This window comes from Thunnus thynnus, chromosome 19 (genome assembly GCF_963924715.1).
Source record: "Thunnus thynnus chromosome 19, fThuThy2.1, whole genome shotgun sequence".
NCBI classification, from domain to species: domain Eukaryota; kingdom Metazoa; phylum Chordata; class Actinopteri; order Scombriformes; family Scombridae; genus Thunnus; species Thunnus thynnus.
Genome location: NC_089535.1, coordinates 22,875,830 through 22,898,861, shown reverse-complemented (window position 1 = coordinate 22,898,861; position 23,032 = coordinate 22,875,830). Strand labels below are relative to the sequence as shown.

Genomic DNA, 23,032 nt, shown 5'->3' with positions numbered 1-23,032 from the left:
AGCAGCAAATCCTCACATCCTCACATCTGAGAGGCTGGAACCAGAGAATGTTTGCTATTTTGTGGTTGACAAATGAAAACATTTTTTTTTAAATCAAAGATTTACATCGATCGACTGATCAATACATTTCTAATAATTTCAGCACCAGTGTTTTATGCTGCAGTCCGCATTTAATTCCCAGAAATCCCATCACTAAAAGGCATCATTTGAAGGCCAAAAAACTGCCAGAATGAATGTTAAGTTGTTAATGAATTTCCTCTCCATGCTGGACATCCCTGACAGTATTAGGCGAGTTGAGCAGACATTATGTAAGCTGGTGATTTTATTTTTGGATGGGATATAGCATGCCGCATAGGAATATTTTAACACACGGACATTCCTTCGGCATCTGGCCCTGGGAAGATAAATAACACTTTTGTACGCTGAAGAAAACATCCGGCTGTCAGAGTGAAAAGCGATAAAGTTTTTTTAACCAGACATTTGTTGTGGTCATAAAACTGTTATCAGTAGGGACAATCTGGGGAAGTTGCAAAACACATTCAGCTTCCATGTGTATACAGTGAGTGGAAGTTAGTATAAATTCTGCAGCTGTATCATAGGAGAAAGTGAATGGATGCATTGTAATAACACCACAGAAATCAGCATTATTCCCCTCTTTCTTTCTGACACTTCACCCCTTAAACAAAAACACACTATATTGGATTTTACTGTATATATTTCCAGCGGGGGTAAGCACAGATAATAGTGCTGAGTCATCATCTACATTTAAATTATTCATTAAACCTCAAGCCGGATCCACCCGCTCGGCCTTTCTGATCAATTTCTCTGTGTAATAGTGCCGTGATCAGCCTGCTCATGCTTTCCCTCCCTTTCACCAGCAGCCAACCAATCACTATGTTTGCTTGCGGCTTGGAAACTATCCATCACAATCTGGCGACGTATCCGGATGGCTGTGAGAAGAATAGTTGGTAAATATGACTCGGCATACTGTTTAAAGAGGCTTATGTTCAAGGAAGGTGTGTTTTTAAAACAACCAAGGAACAATTCTATCTTGTATTTACATCTTTAGTTGCAAAGAAAAGGGTGTGTTTTACTGATTAAATCTACTAAAAATCTAAAGTTGCTGTAAGCGTAAGATATATTACATTAGAATTGGTAGGAAATGGGTTAAAAATGTAACTGTGAACTTGATAACTTCAGTCAAGATATACAGATGGCACATGCGCGTGAATTTGCATATGTGCACAACTCTCTCTGTGCATGGCTGAGCATGTCAGAATCCTTTCCTCCAACCCTCTCGCTGTTGATCTGTCACATGTGTGTGCGCTCATTGTCTTGTCAGTCTGCGGTGCTAATCTAATTGGACTGTCGGAGTGCTTTACGTGCTCTGTAATGAATGGCAAACACAGGACACATCAGGGGGATGTCCTGAGGAGGAAGCAAACGCCAACAGATGGCTTTAATATTCAGCAAATGAACAGTCAGATCTTTCACACGAGCACTCTGGATGGGCCAAATGAGATAGAAATGCAAACTAGATAAACAGCCCACGCTCTTTGATTTGCTACAGGCTACAGTTTGCCTTAAACAAAGTACAGAAGGGAACGTCATGAGGAAGTGGGGGAGGAGGGGTCCAACAATTATTGAAAGTTTCCAAATCCAACAATCCATCACTCTGTGCCTACACAGCAGGTGTGTTTTGGTGTGAAAAAAAAGGGAAGGGTTATCGAGTTCTCTGCTATTTCTGTCTATTCTTCACATAACTACAGCACAAAACTGCTATAAGTAACGGATACGATTTAAAATAGATATAGTTTCTTGTGAATAAGGAAATAACTGTTCAAAAAGAAGACCTGTCATTATTCTTCCAATGAACAATCAGGTTTCTATACAAGATGTGGGAGTTAATCTGTATCTTGAAAGAACAAATTCACACATATATATAATTTAGCAGCTCAGATCATCAACTGAACATTAATCATGAACTGCCAGACAGTCATCAATCAATACCCATTATGTGCATCTGCTGAAGTAGTAGCTGTGCTGTTACTCTACCTTGTCAGTTAAATTGAGCAGATGCACAAACCATGTCTTCTATTTTTTTTTTTTTTCTTCCCCCTTTAAGATGCATGCCCGTGACAACTTTGGTTTATAATTCCACTTCTCTGTCTGACAGACAGCTTCTTGTCCCACCTTTATGTTGAGGTTTTCTGACAAGGTATAAATAACTCGGCTATCCCACATGGTCATGGTCACACTGTGCAGCTCGTTTGTAGCTTTGGGTGGGCTAGACGGAGTGAAAGCATCAGTTTGCTAGGTTTTTTTTGCTGAGGTCACCACCCTATTTCCAAATACAGCAAAATTTATAATTAACTCTCAACATCCTAGAGGGTTAAAAATGCATTTGTAGTCAGTTTGACTTGTGATTGGGTCCATTACAGATGGATTTTTTGATGAATATTAACATACAACTGCCAGCCATGACTTTATTGACAGTGACGCTCTACATAACCGCTCAGGAAACCAGGAATTGAGTGTTTGTGTGTAGTCATTCATGAAGCTGTTATCCAGCCATCTTAAAAGGTTTGCTGTGTTCAACACTGCAGACCATTCAATAACAAGTGTGTCTCATACTGTAATGACAGCTGTGATTGCTGCTGTGCAAACCAGGAGAAGACCTAATAATCTCAGGCAGCTAAATAATTCAAGGAGCAGATGCTGTAGTGAAGAGTAAAGTCATGCAGGAGACAACATTCTGGTCCATTCCAGCTTGATCAACTGTTTAGGGACACATGTTGGAAAAACACACCACTACAAGATATCCCAAAGAAGAAGCTAAAAGCTTTAAGCTGCTTTATCCTGGGGGATCGTCATAAAAAGGTACCGCAGAAACAAAATAGCCAATTAATCAAGTGCATTGTTAAAGTTGGTATAAAACAGCTGGCAGGGAATCCTGTGTTGCCATCACATTTTGCTGTCTAGCAAGCCATCCTATTGTTTTTCTCATTACTGCGCTCTCATTCGTCCTGAGGCGTTAGGAACCTGTCATTAAGTAGATGAGAAAATGGAAATGTCTTCTTTTATTCCGCTGCTTTGATTGTGCTTCTGCAGACCAAGTTCTGCGCAGGATCCTGTTTGTTCCCAGAGCTTCATGGACTCAGTTTTAATTAGGAATAAGCACTTCAAGGTTACAGCGGCTTTAAAGTGTTTGTCTTCCCACATTGCTCTCGGTGTGTTTTATCCTCTGTGTCTGCATAATGGGGCATATATCCATTTTCTGTTGTTTCAAAACCTTGTTAAAAGTACACCTGTCACAAACAGACAATGCTATGAAGATCTGCTATAGAGTTGTTTGTTGCACTAAAGCAGCTTCCATTGCTGCAACGCATTAGAAGACACTTCGTTTGAAGCTTCATGGTTTCTAATGGCCAATGATACTGACGCTTAGATGAAGGTAGGACGGGTAATCACTATCAGAACATTGAATAAATACAAAATTCAGCATAAATAAAACTTTTAAGAATGTTAAAATCCAGTCCACCGACTCATCTTTTCCAGAACGATGATTCACTGAATCTTCTACAGTACTTTCAGATTTTAGAGCTATACATTTGGGAACATTTGTAAATGTTTAAAAATTCCCTCAGATGTCCTTAACTAGAGGTAATGTACAAGTACTCAAGTTAAATATTTCAGTACTCTTTCCTCTACTGGCTCGCAATGAGAACCAGGCCTCTTCTAATTAATGGAAAAGGAAGTACAGATGACAGGAGTGTCAGCAGGAGCGCTAGGTAGCCGGAGGCCTCTAACATCCAGCTGTCTGGTCTCATGAAGTTCTTCGATGAGGAAGTTCCCCTTGTTGCCCTCAAAACCTTCACCCCTCGACCTGTAGACCCTGCAGTGAGCTCAGAGATGTGAGGTGACAACCACACCTTCACCTCAATCAAACCTCCTCAGGGACTTCAGCTAACACATGTACAATGTCTCACACATACACGAATACCATTGAGCATGTAGCTGCATAAAGAAACTCACTGCTGTAGATAGCTTTCTGCATTTTTTTTTTCAGATTTTCATTGTAAAAATATGGTGATTCTTTAAAAGGAGAAGATAAGCTTAAACTGATTTTTTCTCCAGATTTTTATCCAACACATCCGTATCTTGTGTTTCCTGCTACAGGAAGTTCACGGTTGTTTACAGTGGACGAGGTCATCTTATGGGGAGAACAGCGGAGAAAATGCTTCCAGTAAGTAAAGGTTAGAGGAAATACAGGGCAAAATGCAAACTGCTGATTTTGCTCAAGAATCCCTTAAAGCAAAGTAAAAATAATGAGCCCTACTGTATTTATATACTGACTAGATGTACCAGGTAAAACAGCCATAACAGGTAAACTGTTATTTCTACCAAACAACTGAAGCAGCAGATGTTCTCTCATCTAATTTTTGGATAAAAACAAAGGTTCTTACAAACTAAGGCTTTAGCCAGGGCATCATCTGATGTGACTCCAGCATCACTAGCCTCATTTTTCTTGCCAGTGTTCAACCTGTGAGCAGCAATATGTTGTAAAAAAAAAAATCTACTGTGCACACAGCAGCATTTAAAGGAGAGGAAACAATAACTCAAGGCTGTTAAAACCACACATACGACAGGATTTCCAGTATGTTGATAATATCATTATTTACATGTCAAAGTGGTCCAGACATGTAAATGAACAGACGCTTACATAAATTAGATTAAGATGCACTGGAGCATTGAGACACTCTGGTGTTCATAATGAAACAATAATCAACTAATTCACTTTATCATTATTAATAAAGATCATAAACTACATGCATGTTGGTCTTTGCAATTCTTTGACAGTATTGAAAGAGAATAACATGTCAGCTATGATTAGGTAGTAATCAACTATTTTGTTTCCAATAAATAACACAGGATCATGACTGACATATCATTTGATGTGGGCTAAAGCCCAAAGCATATTTGTAGTTATCAATCAAACCAGTGTTCAGCGATACTGTGCATTTCTAAAAGGTTGCTTCTATGATTACACAAATTAAATTCCAGCAGGAGAAAATAATTGAGCTCTGCCAGTCAAACAGCCAACCATCAGTCCCATCCAGCTGTCTGGTTAGAAGTAAGCTCATTTAAGCCAGCGAGGCCTGTGATGATCTCCCAATAGTATCATCACTCTGGCTGACATTTAAAGACAATTAAATACCTATGAGATGCAATATGTCTGGGCACTGCTTCTAAACCAATGTGTGGATTAACTGAGAGCAAACCTCTAATGGGGCACATCATAATATGCTATCAAGCTCTACTGCCCTGCTTGCATGGGAATATGTTGGCAGAAGAAGATACTAACCTAAAAAAAATAAGATCCTGCAGTGTCATAATAGTTGTTTTTCTTGGGAAAACTTGGAGTACTTTCACATTTTTCAGCGTCTTTCGATATAATTCAGAATATGTATTTGATCGCTAAGCCCTCTGTCTCTTGAGAGATTCATTATTTTCCAACTGCGAGGTTTTCATTTCCTCCCCATCTAAACTGGAACAAAGAGGACCTAAAGAAAGGAGGTGAGAGGAGAGGTGTTAAGAGAAGAATAGGTGCATGTGGGAAAGATGAATGTCACCAGCTCCTGCAGTTCATCATCACAGCAGCCTATCTGAGGGTGGCGGTCAGGGAAAATGCGATCCCGTACCCCCCCCCCCCCCCACACACACACACACACACACACACTCCTCTGTCAAGGTCGAGTCATATTGGAAAAATAAGGTATGGATGAGAGAAATGAAAGAGCGCTGCCAGGGGCAAAGACGAGCAGGTCAAACTCAACATACGTTCAGCCCCTCAGCTAAATGTTAGCAAGTGGAAACAGTCACATGTTTCAATGTATAGCACTGTATACCGAGGGCTACAACCTTAGCGAAGCAGATGGTGCACAGTGGAGACAGCAGTAGCTTTCATACATGAAAAGTACATTTCACTTGTGAGTGAAGCCTATTGTCAATGAGTGAATGAATGCATTTTGGACAATGGAGGTCAAGACCCAGTTTCATTGTTTGACAAATATCAATACAAAGAACTACAATATTGTCTGACGATGATGATCAAACTTGTGAACGCCTGGAAAAAACACTGAGTAAAATCCAGCTTTGAATTGCAGTTTCCACAGTTTGCAGCTTCAGTTTTAAGCTGACCTAGTGCTGTACAATTTGAGGGAAGTATCTAATTATAATTGGGACTTCAATTGCAATTATTTTCTACACATTCAACTATATGTGTACTTTTCTGAACAGCATCGCCCTCTCCTTATGTCGTCAAACATCAAGTGTGTGTGAGTGATGTGTCTTCTTTGACTAAACCATCTTTGGCCGAGCATAAATAGTTTCAACAAAGGCGTGCATAGTGCATATCCAGCGGGCGAGACTTTCTTTTATGTTGTTTTGCCAAGTGATTTACCACCAGATTTCTCCAATAAAGCCGAAAGGTTAAATGATTTGCATGAGTTTGGGGGGAAACATATAGTCTGCATCAAACCACAGTGTCTTGACACAGCAGATGGGCTGTCCTGTGCCAACCGTTTTGCAAAAACATGAGCAGGAAATAATGGAAACTGACACAGACACAGTTGAATGAAAAGGCAAATATAAAAGTCTTGTAAAAGCAGAAGTTAGCCGGCTTTATTCCACTGTTCTAATTTTGGCTGCAGCACCTGCGCTGCATACTCACGTGGGATCAATGATGTAGAAAAATCCTGTGTGACATAAGTATAGGGAGGTTTCTTTTTTAGAGCTCGGTCTTAAAATATAAGCACCACAAGAAGATGTGATGTCGCCAAGTTCAATGGGCATAAAGAAAAATGATGGATCCTTTATGTGAGGGAGGACACACCATTTGAGAAGTGAAAATTAGTGAGAAAACACACCTCATGCACTGACAACCTGAAGATACAGAATATTAAAACCTCTGCAACAACAGTTTCAGGTTGCCGTGATGGAAATGCAGAGAGCAAACTAACACCTTTTACCCCACTCAGAGAAAGAAAATTACACACTTTGCACAACACAGCGAGCACTCCACAACAGAATACACCCACACGTTCTTCTCAGAAATCAGCAGTCATGATAAGAATGCAACACTTGCAAAGGGTTTGGTAGGATAACAGCGGGGTGTCCAGACTCCGAATGCACGATCTGAGCCAAGCATTGTTGGACTCATCCAAGGTGGGGATGGGTGCGTTCTGAACTCTCTGTTCTCCGTCCAGATGTTTCTTGTTGTCTGGCTAAGTGCAGGGGAAGGGAGGGGAGGGGATTACACAACTCTCTCTCTCTCTCTCTCTCACTCGCTCGCTCTCTAACCCACCGAGTGCTTATGCTATAAGCAGGAAGTGGGAAGCCGTCAATGTCCTCAAAAAAGGAAAGGGAAAACTTGGATAAACAGACGCAAAAAATGAATCAACCTCCTGTCACCGCACGCAGTTCTGCTGACAGCTGCCGGTTGTCAGTGCTTTGATTTCCAAAGTTAAGGATGAGATTAAACTAAATGTAACTAAATACATGATTAAAGCTCATTTTGGAATAATTTGTGAATGATTCCCAAAGAAGTAACTCATTCATTAATAAGTGTATTCATAAAAAGCCTGATCGAGGTACGTTTGGGTAGGATTTGTGGATAATTTCCCATGATAAGAAGTAAATCAGTGTATTAATAGGTGTATTAATTATGCACTTGAACTAATAACCTGATTAAAGTTAATATAGGTATTATTTGTGAGTGATTTCCAAAGAAGGAAATCAGCTATTAATAAGTGTATTATTTATTCACTATAACTAGAAACCTCATTAAAGTTCATTTATTCCAATAGAAGTGAAAAACATCAGTCCCATTATCCCCTACTGGGATAAGTGATAATACATAATAGAAAACTGAGGAATTAGAATAAAGAAAGTGCAAACAGTCGTCCACTTTCTACTTCTGTTTATACAGGTTTGTGAACAAGTTTGCTAACTTAGAGACCACCGCAGCGCCTGTAACTCCTTCTTGTTGTCACAGTCTTTTGTAGTTAAGGCAAATCTTTGTGTGCTAATGGAGGGTAAGTAGTTGTGGAGAACCAGATGATCGCTGTACATCAGTTTGAGGGACATGCTCAATTTCACATGAAAAAAGCCACTAAAAGCTTCCTCTCAATCAGATTTCTCTGTGACTCCACCTTCTGTGTGTTTCTTTCTCTCTTTGTTTTCCCCAGGAGCTTCCACCATTAATTCTAAATTGTTTAGCTTCTCTCTCTTCACACTCCGCTGCTTTCATTATACTAACACCAAGCTGGTGGCAGGGTTTTTTTTTCTTCACCTTTTTTCAATGGGAAATGGGATTGAGGAAGCTCACCTGCCTTCCTCTAGCTGGCACTTACGGGAAATAGTTTTTTGTTTTTTTTGAGAAATATCATCATTAAAGACAGACGGGATAACTTGTGTGTGATACAGGAAACTATAGTGATAGTCAGTTCTTTCACAAGAGGAAAAATCTGCTAAATCATATGTCTAAAAAGATGGAGAGGCTGATCAGCTGACACAAAGTTTTAACAAGGACGCTGAGTGACAAAGATATCCAGTATCCAGACTCATCCTATAATGCATAAAACAATAATGCAACCACACTACAGTCCCACGTTAGCAAATAAACTGATTAATATTTCAATTTCACAAATGATTTTTTTTTTTCTGGAAAGTACAAGTTGACACAAAAAAAAAAATATGCAAGGTCATACTGAAAGTCAGTTACACAATACAAGAGTGACGCACAAACTGCATGATGAAAGACAGCAGGCCCTCACACAGTGCTGTATGACACTAGACTAAATATAAACACAACCATACATATACAGCGAGGAGGAAATGTTTCAGTGTTGCAACATCCTATATTGTCTAACTATAAAATATACACCCACGGTACTGTGTATTGTTCTCATGTCTGTTTCCTGTGGGCTTTTAGACCTTTCCTCCCTAAAGCTCTTCTTTCCCATCTTTCCCGTCCACCGGAAAGAATTCCTTAAATTGCTATGAAAATTCAGCAAGATAACCACTAAAGCAGATTAAAGCTTGAGAAGTAGGTTTTTTGTGGCTTTTGTTAATGCTGACAATTACAATTTCATTAGTATGCAAGATGGCAGCTTATTTCACTGAAACAATAATGGAAAAAAAAAATGACACAATAGAATTTTAAAGGACTCCAAAGGCTGGTTTGAAACCACCTGAATACAAATGAATGTCTGTTATAGACTGACAAGGTGGGTTTTTTTTTTTTTTTTCTTTTACTCTCTGATAGTCCAGCTGCACAGCTTGGGTAGTCCCTGCTGACAAGCCTTTGCCCTGCCAAAGTGTCCTTGAGCAAGATACTGGAACTGGTGGTGTGGCATTTTCAATAAGGAACACACAACATAATGATGAGACTATTTCTCTAAGCCTATAATCCCTCATCTTATTAATTCCATGTGTGTGAGACAGGTTTCAACCCAACAGCAAAACTGAATTCACAGATCTCAGTTCATATAGTTTATTAGCTTTGCAGAGAAGTTGATTACTGATTGATTGAGATTAGCTTCCTTTTCTTTGTTTTTATATCATTATGTAATACGTACTTGGAGGTTTTTTACTTGCTGATCAGACTAAGAAATACTAAGATAAAACTGTCTGAAACCATTTTTTTGTGGTTTTAAAAAAACTCACAAATCAATTAAATACAACCCTGCACTGCAAATACAACAAATCATTTCATGACTGCAAAAAATGTTGTTCGTGTGATATCATGTATATTGGCAAGATACTGTAACAAAACACCAAAATTTGATTGGGGAAGGATTTAAATTACAAATCACAAAGCAGCATACACTGAGCTAAAGGTGGGGCATGAGGAAATGATCTCTTCCGCCCTCTATAACCCGCAACACACTGCTCCACTTTGTTCGCATGATTAACAAGAGACTGAGCCATGGAAAAGATCAATAAGTACTGGCCTTTTACGGGATTGAGTCTAAAGTTGTAACCCTACCTTTGTGCCCTTCCTATTCCACAGCCAATTATGTGATATGATCAATACACATCAGTAATGGGATATCGGCGCTTCTTGTGGCGATTTTGTTGCCGAGGCCTGAAAAAATCCATGAGTAGTGCAACATATAAACACTCCTCCTATACTTAGCTGCCACCAGTCAGTGCGTCACAGGGGTGCATATTATCTATTTCCTTTGGCAAAGAGATAGAGAAAATATGAAGCTGTTTATCTTTCCCCCAGAAAGAGGCTGCTGTATGTATTAGAGAGTGTGTGTGTTTGTGTGTGTGTGTACAGCTGAGGTTGGAGGTGTCTGTGGAGGGGGTGGCGGGAGGTGGGAGGGTGGGGGGGATGGGAACTGCTGTGCCTCTCCCCGGAGCACAATCCAGATCCTAATCTGTTCCCAACCGCAGGAAACAGCCACAATCAGTCCACCACCACAACAACCCAAATTAGACTCCCGGCAACAGTACTGTTCTGACAAAAGCTCAACATGTAACAGGCTAAGTGTCATTAACTGACAGTCGTGGATGAAGACAGATGCAAGTCATGGCCTGGAAAGGAAAACCAGCTACTGATTAACAAATTAAGAGTCAAAATCAATTTAAAAAAGAAGAAGGAGAAAAAAAAAAAAAAGATCTTTTGTGTGGTTTGAGAAGAAATGCTAGGGAGAGATTCAGCCATCTGGCTCGCCACTTCAGAGACAGGACCGTGGCCTCCTCTTTCTCATTTCTCTGTGGAGTGATGGCGCCCAGCAGAGCATGGCTGGCTCCGGAAAGGCGCCATTCCACTGCATGTCCATGCTAATCACCCCCAACAACCACTATGCAGATGGAGCCTCTTTAGAAATCAGACGGTGTCCATAAGGCTCCGTGATTTCTTTGTCTGTCTCTAGTGGAATGGCAAAACTGGCAGCGTGTTGTCATGGTAGATCGGTTTCCACAAATTGTAACGTGTCCTCAGAGGTTGGTTAGGTAATATGATTGTGAGAGGATACTAACAGAATGACACTAGTCTCCGTTAGGTGTTTTCACATACACAAGAATTTGAGGTATCTAAAAAAAAAAATAAAATAAAATAAACAACTATCCACTCTTGACATGAAAATGCTCTTTACTAAATTTGCAGGGATACTGTAGGCTGCCATTATATGACATCACTTAGATTCTCCCACCCAGTCTAAAAGATTAGGTCAACTTGGAGTTCCCCGTATAAACACTGCTCGCATTTCAGACTAACAGCATTCCCCCAGGAATGCAGAGAATAGAAGGAGTGAAGAGGCAGATGAATGTCCCACAGACTTAAGGTGGAGGAGTGCTGCTCGTGATAAAACACATGGCTCTGGTTTTTGGTAAAAAACTGGCTGAGTCATGATGTAGCCACTGTAAAATACATGAAGAAGAGGATGAGATGCTACAGCATGATGTGTACTGCAGCGTAACAGTTTAAGAATACGCACCATGGAGCTGTGCTTTAATCTATTAGAGCTCTTATGGTACTGCTACCAAAGCTAGTCTGACTTTTAGAGGCTAAATAATTCAAACCTCATCATTAACCAGCGACATCAGAGTGAAAAAGCTCAACCCTTGATTGTTCTGAAGTACCCTTTGTGCTCGAATTGTCACATAATGGTACATATGGCCAGCTTTCTAATTATGGCTCATGCAGCCAAGAGCTGACTGTTTGCATTTGGAAACAGGCCATTAGACTCATGGTTTGGCTGGAAAGGGTTAAGCTGTGCAACGATCAAGGATAAAGCTTTCAAATAGGAATCAATAGGCCAAAAGTCACCCACTAAACTGTAAGAATTACAGTATATTACTTAGCATTTACTCATTATTATTCAATGATTATTAAATAATTCATTGTATTAATTGATTATTAACCAATGCTTAAATCTACATTTACATGTTTTCTTTAAATATTGAGTTATTCTCTGAGGGGATTTTAAGTGTTTGCAACGTGCTTATAATATGCATCAGTGCTTCATCCTGCGGTAGATGTGGCTTGTATTACTAGCAGCACATGTAGATGTGCAAGGCATTTACTGTACGTAGCAGGTCAGAAAAAAAAGGAGATTGTTTGAATTCCAAATTCACTTCCTGTTTCTTTATCCCACTGCATAAGCAGCAAGCCTGCAGTATCGCAACGGTGTACGTGCCGCCATTCATTTACACTTAATTAATATCGACCGCAACTACCATGCATTCATTCAATCTTCAACTGCTGCATTTAACAAGTACTTAACTGCTTGCCTATTTAGGTCTGTACTATGCACTCTTCCTCTCACATAATACCACAAGCTGTAAGCTTTTACAACCTCATATTTATTTATTTTATGATCGCCTATGGCAGACTGTGAGATGTCATCGCATGAATGAATGTGTAGAATAGCTGAAACCTTAAGTGCTGCTGTATTTAGAATAATACTAAACCGCTTCACTGGAGTCAGTGGAAAATATTTAATTTTTACATCTCATTGCTGGTTCTTTGTGTTTGTCTTTTACTTCAGGAACCAGGAAGTAAGTAGGTTGGAATGCTTAATTATAGACTGAACTTTGGTCTCTGGTTGAGTCCATTAGCTCCTTTTTTGTACTTTGGTGCAAGCACATATCTCATCTTCTCTTCTTATAAATTTGACGTACAATCTAATGGGAATCTCTGGCAAGGGTTTCAGGAACTATTGTACCTTTTTCCAATAAGTGCTGTAAAAATTCAGATTATCTCTGTATTTATTACAAACAAATACAGCATTGTAATAGTTTCAGGTCATCATATTGCATGATGTCCATGTGTTTCATCATGTTATATTTTTACAGGTGTAAGTGTTAACAGTTTTGAAAAGACTGGTTAATGCTCACACCTGGATACCAACACTAGACTATTATTATGGTATACACAGGAGGGCTGGGGGATGAGTTTTATAAAAACTAAATAAATAAAAGGAAGTCACATCTTTATTTAAAACATTGACATAGTATGATAATTGTCAATCATATTTTTACAGTAGTAATAGTAGAGTGAAAATATATTATTACATCACTTGTCCACACCGTCTATTCAAATGATGCATGTCGCCAAACACTTACGCGAGCAATAACTACAGCGATCTCAACACCTCTTAGCTGTTCTAACACCACTGTAGAGGCCAGCTGCAGGGCATTCCTTCTGAGATACTAAGCATATTCAAATGTTCTGTTTTTACAGCTGACACATGGCAACGATTCATTTGAAGGGAATAAATTCTTATTCGGCTTAAAAGAAAATCTCATAAATTGAACAGCAGCAGCTGGACAGAGGCGTCTAAAACCTTGACTGTTGGTTTTGTAGCCTGCTACTTCTGGTTCCAGGGGAATATTTATTTTTAGGCTAAGTGAATACCAAGACTGTCCTTCAACTTGACAAAGTTCAACCTCCTTCCTACTGCAAGGCATCCGCCTTAATGAAGTGACCTTGAACAGGACACTGCATTCCTACTAGCTAGGAGAATACTGCTCTGTACTCGCCTATGCAATCTTGCCTCAGAGTGAGGAGAGGTATATAAAAAAATAATCATTTACTTATAGTAGGGATCGATGCTCTGCCAATCCCCCTGCTATACTGGTATTAAAGGTCTAATATTAATAGTTCTGTAAATCATTACTAATAGTTATGATATCATTTTGCTCACCAGGTTAATTTTTGATTATCTGTGGACAGGGCAACATTACAAGAACAACAAGTTCAGATGACCACACATTTCAACGGTTAGTTAGCTCTGGTGAACTGAAACCACAAAGAAAAAGTCAGTACAGCTGGTCAGTTTTTAACCAAGAGCAAGGAGGTCTGAATGATCTGGATAACTACCAGAGTAAGATTGGGTCAATCTTGGGAAACATGGTCAAAGTTATGACCATAAGACCTGAATTGTGAAAAAAGCTGAATTTTCCAGACTAAATCAACACAGTATCTTATAACTATAAATATATAAATACAACCAACAGCCCCTGAACTTTTCATAGGCTATTGTGAAAGTGAAAATCATAGTGGCTGTAACTGAGACAATGAAATTTGAGACAAAAGCAATTTCATTCGCCTCAAGATATGACACATAAGCCAGCTATGGACATGTCAGCACACAAGGCAAATAGAAAATGTTACAAGTAGAGAGATTTTTCATGACCTCAGGAGGAGGATTACCTCACACAGAAAGGTTAGAAAACCCTAGCCTAGGCCCATTCCCTCCTTGTCAATCCCATTAGCTCCCAGTGGCACCATCCCAGCTGTGCAACCCAGGACGCGGACCCTAACGAGCTCCATTAGCGGTATTACCTGTATCCGGGGCCGGCGGGTGCTGGGGTCGCAGGGGTCAACCGTAGACCAAATGCTGAGATTAAATTACCCCTGAGGGAGACAGGGGTGGGTGGCTGTCTACAGTAGTCACCAACCCCCCTCCTCCTCCCCGCACTGGTCACAAACAGAGATTTCAGAATAATAGGTGGGCTGGCATTTACCATGTCGTTTTCCGGTTCATACACTCTCTCTGATCTTATTTCCAGCCCTGCAGAGCTCTTTAAGACGGGGCTTTCAGTGTTAAAAGCATGACCTACAGAGTGAGTGTATACTGTAATCATGTGACTGTGACCAAGACCGTATGAAACTGTGATTTGATCAGGAGTCCCAGCGCAGCAGTCCAGGAATTACTGTTAGCCTTGTAGAATTTATGGTCAGCAATCAAGTCAATATATACTTATAGTGAACGAGAACACTTCTGTATTTTAGTGATCAAGAGGATGAAAATATTCAAACCCACATTAATGCATACTTGTGATGTTAACATTAATAATGAGAAAAGGTTTGCATTTATATATCAGAGAATAGCACCCAACTTTGCAGCTCTACAGAGCTTTTAGCCTATCAGGGCTCAAGGTTTCTGTTTTTTACTTTCACTTTATGGTTCAGCCTCATCAACCCTGTTTCCAGAAGCATCAAGTAGCTGTTTTCAGCAAACAAGCTCTGATAAACATACTCTAGGCTACCTGCCCAGCACCAATTGGCAAAGGAAATGTTAGTGATTAGCTACTGAGGAAATGTGAAGAGTGAGCGAGCTAAAGAGCAAGATTTTTTTTTCCCCCTCTGAAGCTGGTGGAGAGAACGAACCAGAGCTACAAGTCAAGTGAATATTGAACTTATATTTGCCAGGTGGCAAAAGATGCAACTCCTAATTAATGCTAACACTGCGTTGTGTCTGCCGGAAGGCAATTATTTGCCAACATGTTAGTCACAACAAGGCACTGATAGACTGTAGTGGAAATTTTGTTTCAGTGTTTTCTGTTCCCATGTGACCGAGCAGTTCCTGTAGCTTTAATCGTTTTTTTTTTGTTTTGTTTTGGCATAACTATGTGAATGTTGTGATCTGCAAAAATGATCTGAAAACAGTGTTTTCCTGATTATCGATGTTTATATAGCCATTTCTCAAGTATGATTAGCAGAATTTTGAAAAGTCCCAATGAAAATCAGCTCCTGTTACTTGCCAGCAGCAGCCAATATTTCTGGTAGGAGCCGGACAAAGAGGAAGAACCTCAATTACTGTAAGAGGAGGCGGCAGGCTCTGTGTGAGATCTGGAGCCCTGTGGAGCACTGAGAAGCTCCAGGAGAGCTCTGGGCTCAGCCAACAGTGATTCAGTCTGAGCACAGGTACTGTAACATCTCTAACACACAGACATACATACACATAACTAGCAAGTTCACACACTCACACAGAGAAACAAAAGCACAGCGGCATACACATACGTATCCGCCTGAGTCATCCCAAAGGCATTCACAACTACCTCACTAACAGGGGGAAAAAAAAAAAAAAAAAAGTATGAGAAAACACTGCAGAACACACAAAAGGCTTCAGAGAGCACAGCTCAGTCTTGTCTTTCAGACACAGCCTGAGGCGCTGGATTCAGAATACGTGCACTTTGAGCTGTGAAGCATTTCCAAACACCAGCACTCGTTAAGCATCTGTTTACAACCTTGAGGTAAAGACAACCGCCTCGCTATCCTTTAAAAATTACAATCAGGGATTTATTAGACCACCTAAACGAAGGTCATCTTGACAGCTTTTTTTTTGCTGGAGTTACTTCACCTCCTCTCCTGCTCACAGTAAGACACAACTCGCAGTTTTTACTATTGGTTTCCATGATATTACAACCGAAACAAGCCTTCAGTAACATCAGATGCCAGGCACGTTGGTTTACTGTTTTATTACAGTCCAGTGATTATCATTTACTTCATGAATATCACAATAAACTTCCTCACTGTGAACTGGAAGGATGCATGAATGGACATTTCCCTTTTCAGCCACTTGAATGCACACTGAATGAATATTATTTACTCTGCTGAGTGCTGATTTGGAAGCCTTCCTCATTTTTATGCCATTATTATACACATATTCACACTTGAAAGTCAACCAAAAATATCGCACTAATAAGTCACCTCTCAGGTTTGGTCATGAAGGCGCCAATAGTGTTCATTCCTTGTTCAAGGTTACAACAGTGGCACTTTGATTTTTCCAGAAAGATTTTCGCAGGCTTTTCTTAAGAGCAAATGCTGAATCTTGATCAAATTGTTTGAATGACTGATACTGATACTGTGGTGTATTTACAGTTACAAGTAGGCTACATCCTCTATTTCTAAGACGCAGACAAATGCCTTAAATATTTTATCAATAATCAAGACTGAAGTCATTTAATTCTCCTTTCAATCAACTCATCCATTTATCCACTTATGGTTTCAGCACTAAAACCCATGCAGACATCAGGAGAATGTGCGATCTCTACACAGAAAGGACCTTCAAGCACATGTATAGTAAAGGTATGACTAATCAAAAAAACCCCTTTACAGTCTCAAAAGCTTTGCCAAAACACTCAAAAAATTCAAACCTCAGATCATAAAATATATAGTAGAAAATCTATATATAGAAATAAGTTATGGTTGTTGGATAGACTCACCATGTGGTGTTAAAATTCAAGTTTCAGTAAATTGTTCGTATGCTGTTTTATGGATACGTGAATCAAAAGTGACTTACAGTAACAAGACAGGATAACCTCAGTGTTGATACAGCGACTTCCCTTTCAGTTCTCCAGAAAGCACTAAAACACAATGATAGTGCACTAGAGAACAAAGTAGGATCAATGCCAACTTTTAGAGCATTGTTGTGATTAGGGGTCTGTTAACAGCAGCAACTGAATAGAATTAGTGAGTCCAAGTAAACAGAGTATCACTCCCTTTTTGTCTTACACATTCACCAAAATCCCCGTCCTAATGCAGGTCACACAGCGTTAGAAGTCATTTGAACACCCACTCTTGAGGATACTACCACTTGTAATGTTTGAAACGTTTAACAGAATGGCATATTCAGAGACAAAACTCAATTTGGGAAACTATTAATCACCATGCAAGTGGAGCCGCTGAGAAATTTTGTCCAGAGCAAATAATGTAATCGCTCCGCTTCACCTCCTCTTCATTTGGCTAAGCCACTCACTCTGTGTCTGAGTGTTAAAGCACATGCGCTCTGACCTTTTCCTTATCATAAATCACATACTACTGTTCTGCTGCCAGGATTTTGTTTAACCCAATTTGTCACTGAGGACACCCCTTCCACCCTCGCTGCAGATTCGCAGAGTGGGACTGGGAGGATGGGATTAGTGGGCGGATCAAAGGATGCCATTCAGACCTCGCTCTCGCCTTGTAAACATGGAAGTCAGTAGCTTCTGGAGCTGATAAGTGGAGGCTACCAGTGGTTAGCAGAAACAGAGAGGAAGACTGGAGACTATGCATGCGACTAACAATGATGTTCAGTGATTAATCTGTCAATTGTTTTGTTTTTTTCTATTAAGCATTAAGTCTGTGAAATGTCAGAAAATAGCAAAAAAAAAAGACCTCAAAGCCTAACATGATGTCTTCAGCTTGCTTGTTTTGTATGACAAACTATCCAAAACCCATAGATATTAAATCTAGAGCTGAAACAATTAGTCGATTGTTTGTTTTGTTTGTTTGTTGTCATTTTTTTAAATCAAAAATAGCAAAAATGAGCTGGTTTCAGCTTCTCAAATGTGTTGTTTTAATGCTTTTCTGCGTCGTACATGATGGTAAACTGAATATCTTTGGGTTTTGGACTGTTAGTCAGACAAAACAAGACGTCCGAGGGCACCATCTTGACCTGTGAGGATCTATTACAGCCACTTTTCACTCTTTTCTGACTTATTATAGACAGAACAATTAACCGATTAACCGAATAAATAACTGGTAGATGAATCGATAATGAAAACCATCCTTTGTTGCAGCACTTATTCAATTTACCATAATACACAACAGAGAAAAAAATCATGTTTAAGAAGCTAGAACCAGAAATTGTTGGCGTTTTTGCTTTGTAAATGAAAGATTAATTGATGGTCAAATTTGTTGCTCTGTTGCTCGACTGATTCATTCTCTTCGGAAACATAAAGGAAGACATGTTTACTCAAAAGAGGCAGCCAACTAATGTCACACAGACATCGACTGAGAGGCAGACAGACAGATGCAACACACACACACACACACACACACACACATTCACACATTATTATGACAGAAACGGGTCACAGAAGGTGTGCCAAGAATATCAGACAAATGTGCTGTAAGCGGGCAATTGCTCTGGTATGATAGCTGTTTTGGCCTCTGTGGGCATGACAATAAGACCAACTGACACACTTTCTGCAAACGGGCAACTGCGAACCCGTTCACCGTGCCAATTCCCAGACTTCTCACTATACAAGAATAGAGGCTCTGTGGTTATTTCAGTACAGACTTCAGGGTGAAGAAAAGTCAATAGAAACGTTTGCCACAGCGCACTTTCTCCTTCACTGCTGTGGTCATGTAAACTTCCTGTGGCACCCAACACTTCCTCGTATTGGCTTTGGAATCATGAATCAACTGGAGAGGAAAGGGAGCTTTACAGAAATGGAAGCGTGTGACATCTACGGTCCAAACCTCTAACCCTAACACCATGCTGTCGACTTATGTTTAATTATATACTGAGACAGCTATTCCTCTTTAAGCTTCTTCACAAAAGGACTTAGAGGAAACTTCAGGCTGTATTTTTAGCCCTACGCTGCTACATGATGTGGCTAAAAAACTTAAAAAGAAAATAACCTTCAGCTTTCATTTCAACTGCTACCAGCAGACACGTGGTGTTTACTGAACCAAGAAGATTGGGACAGTGTGAGGTAAACCTTCCATAACCATCCACACAACTTTTTGAGCATATGATGTTATTTGTCTAACTCTGTATTGAACTGCCACACCCGTCTGCTACTCCAAAAAGGTCATCTAAAGTTAAAGGGAAACTGTAACAAATCATTTAACCTTGGAAAGATAAATGTTTCACTTTCTCTTCCATCAGCAGATGATCGTATTTGCCCCCACTTGGAACGGGTCGAACAGATGTGTGGAACTATACAGAGATTTCAGACAACAATACTGCAATTGTAATGATTGGAAAAATATGAAGAAGCCAGCAAAAACCTTCAGGTCAGCTAATACAGAACCGCCGCTTGTGTGCAGGGGTGGCGCCTTGCTCTGTTAAGATGCAGTGGGCATGATTCCCTCCCTCACCTGTGCAAGACTGAATGGAATCTGCATGTGTTAAAGCACCCGCTGTGTAAAACTGCTGTATTATCACAGATATACTGATAGAAGCTCTGCAACTGGGCTGTGTCCAAGAAGTGGGCTTGTTGTGACAGGAAGGTTTCTGGGTAAAATCTCTGGAGCAACTGGGGAATTGCTAGAGGGAGAATTGCTGTATAATGACATTCCAACCATACGAAGTGTTAGATGAATTCATGGTACCTCTCAGTGTCTGGTGGCTGCACCTGGCAATCCCAAGGTGTGAATGAGAAGCACAGCAATGCATATACAAAGAGTGTGTATGTGTGTGTGTACAGTCACAAGACATAGCCTGGAGGTGTGAATCAAAACCATCATCTGCTGGTTCCGAAGTTTGCACCGAGGCCCGACTCACCTGTGACATCTGGGGTCTGAAATTGATCTCCTTCAGGTCCACTGATCCCGGCGAAAGGTTGTGCAACATCTGGCACAAGAGCACCCCGTCTCGCAGGGCCTGTGCCAAGTCGAAGACGGCCGCCGAGGGCCACACGACCCGGTGGTTCGGGGGCAGGACCTTGCAGTCTATCAACCACCGCCCGCATTGTCTCCACTCCTCCATATCGGCTCCGGAGCGTCTCCCCCCAACAAACAAAGTCGAGTCCACACGAACTGCTTCAAAGCGGGTTGAGAGCGGCGATTCACGGCGCACAAGCGGGCACTATACGATCGGGTCCCTACCAACGCCGGATATCTGTATCATACACTCTCAGCTCGATATTCAGGCAAATTTCACAACTTTATCTTAATCGTAGTGGATCACCACACTGTATCCCCGTTCCAGACGCATGTCAGCTCTCCTCTCCTCTCAACATGGAAATGATGAAGGTTTGGAAAAGACTAAAATAATAACACCCTTTCCACAGATCCACTTCAGCAAACGGCGGCGATGTAACCAGAAAACAGAGGCGTGCTACGGGAATTTTCTTCTCTTCATTCTTAAAAAGTTTTCTTAGCATATCCAATCCAAATGGTGTCAATGAAGGGTTACAATAGCGGCAAATGAAACAGCTGGATGCAGCGGTTTGTCATGTATCGACTTCCCCAGTGTCTCACATTTCAGCGGCGCTCAAACAAACAGCACAGCCTGCTACACAATGTGAGGAGAAAAAACTGCGTTTCAAGTCTTGTTTAGTTGTTGAACCGAAGCCCGGAGTCACCTACCGCATTTGCATTGAACGTCTCCTCAGAAAAAACGTCAAACGTAGAAACTTCCAGTGATTTCCACCGCAAAAAAGAAAGAAAAAGAGATAAAACAAGAGACCAGGCTTTCTACAGCACCGAGACCATCCTCTCTCCACAACACAATCTAAGCAGCGCTCTCCGGCAGCGGAAACATGTCCAGGGAAAAAAAGAGAAAGAATCAGTGTTTACATTTATCCGGTTAGCGTTACTTTGTTTCGCGCTCAAAAAAGATGCTCCGCGTGTATACAGCTTTTCTTTTCTGTGTTTTGTGCCTCCCTTCCGTTCATGTCCCCTCTCTCTCTCTCTCTCTCTCCCTCTCACGTCTCCCTCTGCTCGTTTCCCTTACGGACAGAGATGTTTAGCGGTCCCGACCCCGAGCCGCACAACGTGAGGAGAAAGCGTCCAAGCTACCACGCGCGGCGTTGACCCGCAGGCTGTACGAGCTCGCACGCGCCGATTATCTCGTGCAAAGGTAAAACTTGGGTCGCGTGTCCGCACTTTGTTAAAAGTGGCTCCATACTCCAAGAATGTGAGTTTCAGGGAATATTTTTGAGTGAGAGTTGAGTGAGAGTTGCGCCCTCTGACGGTGGAAAGCGTACACTGCACGAGCTGGTGGCGCAAGAGGATTAAAGGGATAATTCATTAAAAAAAAATAAAAACAAAACAAAACAAAACGCGCGCGCGCATGCACACACACACACACACAAATCCACTGTAATGACGTTTTCGTGTGGTTATATGGGGTGTGGATGTGTTGCTGCAATACAGCGGGTCACAATGGAATGTCTTCTGGTCAAATCAGTGGATGTGCTCACAAAAGATTTGGTCGACTTTAAAATGGTTCAAATTATGTATAGAGCAAAAAAAAAAAAAAAAAAAATCAGTTATTACCTAAAAGTATCCAAAAATTGTTTAAAAAGAGGAAAAAGCCAATATGATTTGAGAGGAATGCTGATGTAAAATATCATTGTATTTCAGTCAAAGGAGTGAATTTATGGAACAGCTGTAGTGAGGAACTGAAAACATGTAAAACACTTAGTAAGTTTAAAAAAATGTTCAAAAAAACTTATTGTACAAATACAAAAGTGGATGATCAGAAAGAAACACTGGCATAGAAGGACAGGGTACAGGTGATTTAATTATGTATCCCACCACCATGTGCACACACACACACACACACACACACACACACTGCTCATGGGCTATTTCTGAATGATTAATGTAAAATAAAGATTAGCTGTTATATAGACCTAACAGGACAACTGACAGGGACACATTGTTTATGGCAACTTCTGGAAGAGATGAGCTAAGCTATTTACAAAATTACACACATAACAGACAATAAAGAAGTTATAGGCTCAGTGAAAGCAGCCGCAGGCAGGTAGAAGACAATTTACTGAGGACAGTCCTGAAGTCACTGAGAGGTATAAGTGTTTAGATTTTTAGATTAAATTGTAGATTATTCCATAAAACAAAATTTCCTCAGTTAGTTGTAGTTCTCATGTACTGTAGATCGCAAACTATCTCAGACGGTTGTTCAGTGTATCCCAATGGTAAGTGTATAGTCTTCACAATAATACACCAAACTTTTAATTTAGTCAGTTACCAGTGTGAAATTGTCACCACACTGAATAGGTGTGGCTATCTTGATTAAGTGGTTAAATATTTACAGTTGGTATTCATAATCTGCGCAGTTAATTGTTATAATAACACAAACAACTATATTTACCATGGTGGGAAATGCTCTTCATAACCTGCTGCTGAAAAATAGGATTGGCTTGTCATGACTTGTCCTATCATACCTCTGTTTTTGGTGATGCCATGAAGTCTGCTCCAAACAGAGCCAACACTTTGGAAGTGACACATTTTATACCATGTTTGTATTTTCACTCACTGAAATCCAGAATATGCGCGACCACACTTTATAAATAAACAGCAGGCCTCCACAAAGCCTTCCTTTCTGCAAGGGGAGATAACACTTCAGCTTTAAGCTAACAGGTCATGATTTTGTTCAGGTTTCACTTACTTTAATGGAAAACGACATACAGCATGTCCCCTCTTACTGACCACTGTCCCCTGTATTGCTTTTTTCTGTTCCTCCTTTTTCAAGTAGTCTACCGCTGCTTA

General features: G+C 40.5%; 1 protein-coding gene across 6 annotated transcripts in view; it reads right to left on the bottom strand.

The window, feature by feature from the left end:
• vav2 (vav 2 guanine nucleotide exchange factor) overlaps nucleotides 1–21,973 on the bottom strand; it is a 179,906-nt gene extending 157,933 nt beyond the window's left edge. For 4 of the 6 annotated variants that reach the window (XM_067573821.1, XM_067573823.1, XM_067573822.1 and 1 more), the window contains exon 1: nucleotides 20,079–21,973. In XM_067573821.1, coding sequence (XP_067429922.1) covers nucleotides 20,079–20,282 — 204 coding nt within the window. In that variant the 5' untranslated portion in view covers nucleotides 20,283–21,973. The remainder of the gene's footprint in view (nucleotides 1–20,078) is intronic. The other 2 variants (XM_067573826.1, XM_067573825.1) reach the window with 2 other exon arrangements.
• Between the last annotated feature and the right edge of the window lie 1,059 nt (nucleotides 21,974–23,032).